This window comes from Penicillium macrosclerotiorum (assembly GCF_028827735.1).
Source record: "Penicillium macrosclerotiorum strain IBT 26536 chromosome Unknown utg000001l_segment0_segment0, whole genome shotgun sequence".
NCBI classification, from domain to species: Eukaryota; Fungi; Ascomycota; class Eurotiomycetes; order Eurotiales; family Aspergillaceae; genus Penicillium; species Penicillium macrosclerotiorum.
The window spans coordinates 3,426,241-3,432,240 of record NW_026643081.1 but is presented as its reverse complement, the minus strand read 5'-3'; the positions used below and the strand labels follow the sequence as shown (position 1 = coordinate 3,432,240).

The window sequence follows — 6,000 nt, the reverse complement described above, 5'->3', positions numbered from 1 at the left end:
ACTTAACGTTTATCTTCCTACCTAGTCGACAGGCTTTCTACCCTGTACAAGTAGTTATTCTCTAACACAAATACAAAAAAAAACCCTTTTCTTGTTCCTATCATCTTTCACGATACCTGTCTATCCTACTTAACAAGTTTCGCAGACTAACAAACTGTTCGTTCGTCCGCTTCCCCTTTCTCGATTATTTAAGCCTTTTCTAAAGGATTGTAAGAATTTTGGCCCGTAAAATTAGCAAAAAAATGCGCATAACGGATAATAGTAGTATCCCCTTATCGTTTAATAAGCCTTTGCGGAGAGTATATAGCAATAACCGATCGCAAGTATTCCTAAATAGTTCGGGCCTATAGCTTTTTCTATCAGTAATTAATATAGTAGCCGAAGAGGTTCCCTAAAAAGCTGTACGGGGTGGAACGCCTAGTGCTGATTTGCCCACAGGCTAGTTTTGTTGCCTATTTCTCAACTGCATCGCAGCCTCTGCATCCCATCAGTGTCTAAGTGGAAGAGGCTGGTGAGCAAAGCGCAAAAATAGAAGTAATACCCAAGGGCCATGGGAATTGTGACTCCAACCTGCTTTGAAATCTCTGGACTTGGTGAGGAGAGTATTGGGGATTTATAAGTTATTGAGCCTGGCATTGGCCAGATAGACATAAGCAAGCGATGCGATGTGATACCAGTAGGTTCGAATCTTTCCCAAAGCAATAATCCTCTTCTTCTTCGGGGAATAAAGAAAATCATTATTTCAATTATATTTGACTGCCGACTTAGCATGAATCTCCCCGACGAATATCAGAGTTGAGTGACTGAGGAGATCCTTGCGAGAACTGAAGAACATCTCTGTGACCCTATTGTTGGGGACCCCATTATTGGAGATAAGGGGTTAGCAACGCTTGAAACGGTGCAAGTGGCCTCAAACCTATAGAAATAATTCGATATTGGAATTGTATAAGAAACGGTTAATGTAATGCAGGGAAAACGGAGTTTTGATGTTTAGGCATACAGGCTCATGTAGCTCGGGCGCCGCGCTGCGCCATGACCACCACCATCGCCAGAATTTCTGCTTCCATTTCACCTATCCTCGGATTCTAATTGCAATAGAGAAACCTTGGATATTGAGGCCATCCGTATTCATCATTGGCTCTAAATCTTCTGGTCAATGCGATATTATCCGCCGATTCATAAACCACGAAATAGCCCCGGCCTGCTTTGGTACTGCTGGTCATAGTTCACGGACCGATCCAAGCCGCGGCTGCGTTGCAACAAATCTAGTCAGCCACGAACAAAGCATTTTTGGATGCCGATCAAGGTAGTGCCCGCTTTGAGTCCATCAAGGGGATTCCAGTCGCCGGAACGACTGTGAACACTGATTGGTTCAGTCACCGACCTCATGCATCTCACTCTTCTCCAGCCTTGGAAATCGACAACCATTATGACTCAAATGAGAAGACGCCTCACGGATCAAGTAATCCTATTCTCTGATTTTTGTTCCACGTTCCACCCCTTTTGGTCCCGAACATGCACTTTAGGGGGCCCAGCCTAGTTGCTCCATCGGCCACTGTATCCAGCAGCGATACTGGTCATCTAGACAATGATAGATGCTTCGTATCATGTGAATGCTCAAGCCTTGCATCCACCACGCCCATTCAAGATGATGAGTGATGACGCAAAAATATGAGAAGATAACTAAGGCTTCAGGCTTCCGTTGGCGAAGAAGATTCAGATATTCATTAGATATTTGCAAAGGCCAGACAAACACATCAGCCGGCTGGCAATTTTGAGATCCCTCTTCTTCCACGGTGGCAAATGACTTGCCCATATCATCAATGGCGTCAAGATAGCAATGGATTTCTCCCGTATCCAGCACGTGATCGGTAACAAACTGTCGCAATTCGTTCAGATAAGTCAACTTTGTTGTCGATCTGCCATTCCGCGCGCGGCTTCGCATGTTCCCATTCTTGAAGATTGGAGAGAGAACTCCAAACTTGATAGTCTCTTCTGCTGCGGATATAATGAAGGCGGTTCCACGAAATAAGGACAACCACTCGATATCCCTGTCACCGATTATCCACAGTTCATGCGGTAGTCGTGGCTTAGCACAAGATATCAGACATGTGATGGATGATATCAGATATATTGCTGGGGCATTTTCCTCACTCATATTTGGGATAATAGCAGAGACCGCCTGCAGAGCTTGGGTATGATGAAACTCGGCTTGCGCAACATAATGTGCACGACGCTCCGGCCTCAAGTGAGCCAGATGCAGAGCTGAAAATGCCAAAATACCACGCATGACAAATGGAAAAGAGAATCCAAACTGGGGAACTTTGATTCGCCATACTGCTTGGAGCACTGGGAGGCGGGAAATCGTATAGCATGCGGATGTTGAGTAATGATGGAGGAGCTCCAAGTCTGCCATTCCAATTTCCAAGTCGGTGTATGGCCTAGGGATAATTCTGATCTTTGGATCAGTAAGGTCTGTCGGGACAGAGGGCGAGCCATCTGTTGACAGAGTATCCGCCAATGGTGGAATGGATGTAGCGGTTGTACTCGATTCGTTGATTCTCTTTTGGGAATAGAAGCAATCAATCGCATGTTTGACACAGTTGCGGCAGTGTGGCCTTGTCTCATCGCACTGAAAATATGTAGGCAAGGTTAATCATGTCTCTGGAAGCTCGCAGGGCCCAGGTTACAATGGAAGGAGGCGCGCCTACCTTAACTTTACGCGCTTTGCAACGCTGGCAGCCATTCCTAGATTTGGTGTGCGCTCGTCGGGCCTTTGAGCGCTCTGTCATAATGAAGATAGCATCCAAAACTCGTAAGTACGGGACCTTTTAGAAAAAGAAATGCCTCTGAACTGATACTGTGGCGAGGCGGTTAGCGCCAGTTCGCGATTGTCTGAGGTACCAATACCCGCCGGAGAAAGTTATGATTACGTCAGCTTCCTTGGCACTGGCAGCCGAGAGGAAAAGCCCTCACTCAGGCTCCGGTGGGCCCTTCGCCGATGCGGACACCACCTATTAACAGAACGAAAACCACGAGTTCTAGTCCAATGCGCCTTAAAATATTGCGCCTTAAACAAGGCTTTTCAATAGATTTAATGTTACCCACATGATCCACACAACATTTGCATGAGGTATAGCAGGGTGCGACACTCAGCCCCTGAAAAGGTTTATTTAAGAGCTACAATTTGGCTTTCAATTGGCAAGTCTTGAGATACTAATAATTTGAGGTCCTATATTTCGATCCCATAGATAAAGGTTCCAGAACCGGGCCTCCTTATGCACCATCGGTACAAGCTAAGCATTTGTGATTGAAAAATCAGTATTTTCATCTAATATACTTAGAAGAGATTCTGAGAGAGGAGAAAGCACTATCTCAACAGCAAGATTGAGCCCACCCCCAACATAATCCTAGGTGCCTGTATACCGGGCTTTTTGAACAATCGCCGAAATCAAGTATCTATAGACTGCCAGTCTGAAAGCCTCTGAATCTCAAGCTTGAGCGTATTTAGTTAGTAGCCAAGCTTGAAACCGCCCCAGTTCAATTTAGAGAATGTCTTTTTGGGGTCGTAGGCATTTCTAATCTCTCTCATTCGTTCAACATTCTCAGGAGCAAAGCCAGAAAACGGATCTTGCCACTCGCCTGCATCCCCCATGTAAACAAACTCTCTAGCAAGCCCCTTCTTCTTGTTCAATCCATGCAGGTGCTCTGTTAACTGGCGAGCCCAACCCTCAACACGAAGATCATCCTGCTCAAGATCCCAGCCGGTGCTGAGTTGCCACCCTGAAAATCAAATTTTAGCATCAATCGGAAATACATCAGTGGAGTAAATTGCCTTACAGATCAGTGGCTCATCTTGAAGACCCCACGTATTGCCCACGCCATTCTTCATAGCCACTCTGGCAGCGCTAGCAGGTGAGATATTCATCACGAATGTCGGGTAGAGCCCTTGAACATCTGCGATTTCATCAACTGACTCTTTCCATTTCTGCATCATTCCGTATAGAACATCTGCGTCAGGAACCATTGAATGATGAGCAAACATAACACTATGTAGTTAATGAGATTTCGTTAGCTGCAAACCTCTATTTGTATCTGTATTTGAAGGAACAAAGGATATAATTAAGGCCATACCGGAACATTTGCTTAGGTGAGTCAAGACCCGAGGCCCACTGCTTAGATGTGGTAACGTTGTGTGTCTTGGAGACGCCCGCGATAGCAGTAAAATTCGAAAATTCAGACGGCGGATTACTGATGCCGGCCTGGACGCCTAGGATCATCGGTTCCAAGACCTTTGTCGTGGCGTTGTAGGTGGTAGTAATCACAGATCCAGCAGCAACAGGGCTTTCGCTGTCACCAGTGGCCCAGTCACAGACAGCCCGAGTGAAATCATAGGCTGAACTTTCGTTGAAGACCTGGATGGTGGTACTGATATGTGGCATAGAATAGGTCTTTAAGGTAAATTTAGTAATGATTCCGAAGTTGTTCGCACCGCCCTTCAGTGCCCAGAAGAGATCGGGATGGGAGGTCGAGTTTGCAACTACCTGGGTCCCATTCCCGAGAACCACATCGTAGCTAGCGACATTGTCCATCGCAAAGCCATACTTATTAATAAAGTAAGACACGCCGCCGATGAGCGTGAGTCCAGGAACACCGATTGTCTTCAGACGGCCACCAATAGCTGCCCGACCGTATGGATCAAGTGCCGAGTACACATCGTACCAGGTCATCCCAGGTTGGACTTCGATTGTGTCATCATTGATCTTGAAGTTTTTCATATTATTGAACGCCAATAGAACACCACCATCGATATTATTAGATCCGGGGAAGTTCATGTGGCCACCGCCTCGAACGGCAAACTGAGCATCACACTTGACAAAGGTCTTGACAGCGGTAGCAACTTGATAGTCGGTTTCCGGCAAGAAAATACAAGCTGGACTCAGATCCGCGCGAATATCCCAATAATATGTGGACTGGGACTCGTAGCTTGATGAATTGGGAGAAATAAACTGACTTGGATACAAGGTTGAAAGCTTCTTGCAGGCACAAGCGGCACCAGTGGTCAAGTCAAACGTCCCCAAGGAGGTGCTGATCGATGTGCCAATCAAGGAATCGGCGCCTGATGCATAGCTAACACCAAGGACAAAGGGGAGTCCCAGAAGGGATAGAAGATACTTCATTGCGATGCAAATTGAATATCAGACGAAAGGTAATAGTGAATGCGATCCTATTTGGACCTGGAAGATCTTCTATGACCCTTTTTATACAAAAGGATCTGTGACTCGATTCAAGAAACCCGAGCATGGGAACGATATCCGAAGGAAAGCCACCCAGAAAATTCCTATCAAGGAGACGATTTTCGTAGCAAAATTGATTTTTCAGCTCCACATCGACTTCAACAGGTAATAGTTCAGGTAATAAAAGAAAAAGTGTCGCAGATTGTCGGAAAGTGGAGTAGTGCATTAAGTTCCGACCGCCATGTGCCATGGTGCAGGGGGTAGAGAACATGGAAGCCTTGCAATCAATAGTCAACTGATGTAGGAGTAACCTTAATTTGCTGTCCGAACAACTGCCGACCGTACTCGGGTTTCTTGTTAAATTCGGAGCGGCTGGTCGTACTCGGATTCGCATTGAGGTCCGAGCACCCGAAAGGAATCTGGATCCGGGCATAACTCATCAAGGTGGGGAGGGTTCCCGCCAAGATTATTGTATTGATCAGGTACATCTAAATATATTGGTTCTGAATTAAAATTCCTTTAGGCCTCAATACATGTTAAGTTTAGGCTCCAACCAGACAATGTTTTAATTAGATGTCTACCTGGTATTTCGTAATAAGCTCTGGTCGGTTTTCTGAACCTTAGCTTGAGACCAAATCAAGATTGTCACCCATCTCGTATATAATTATTCCATAAGCTGAAAGCGCAATATAGTCAATACCTCTGGTGTTATAATCAGGGGGTCGGCTGTCTTGAATCCGCTTCGTGAATCATGGATTGTAAG

The 6,000-nt window shown here is 45.8% G+C and overlaps 2 protein-coding genes across 2 annotated transcripts; both read right to left on the bottom strand.

The window, feature by feature from the left end:
- Window positions 1-1,522: 1,522 nt before the first annotated feature.
- On the bottom strand, window positions 1,523-2,792 carry N7462_001162 (Zn(II)2Cys6 transcription factor domain-containing protein; the record flags this gene model as incomplete). The annotated part of the gene is made up of 2 exons (XM_057072888.1): window positions 1,523-2,632; window positions 2,712-2,792. 2 exons carry the CDS (start codon window positions 2,790-2,792, stop codon window positions 1,523-1,525), a joined length of 1,191 nt encoding a protein of 396 aa, XP_056939418.1.
- Window positions 2,793-3,511: 719 nt separating this feature from the next.
- On the bottom strand, window positions 3,512-5,180 carry N7462_001161 (FAD-binding oxidoreductase; the record flags this gene model as incomplete). Its single annotated transcript, XM_057072887.1, has 3 exons — window positions 3,512-3,783; window positions 3,841-4,049; window positions 4,135-5,180. The coding sequence occupies 3 exons, from the start codon at window positions 5,178-5,180 to the stop codon at window positions 3,512-3,514; spliced, it is 1,527 nt and encodes a 508-aa protein (XP_056939417.1).
- Between the last annotated feature and the right edge of the window lie 820 nt (window positions 5,181-6,000).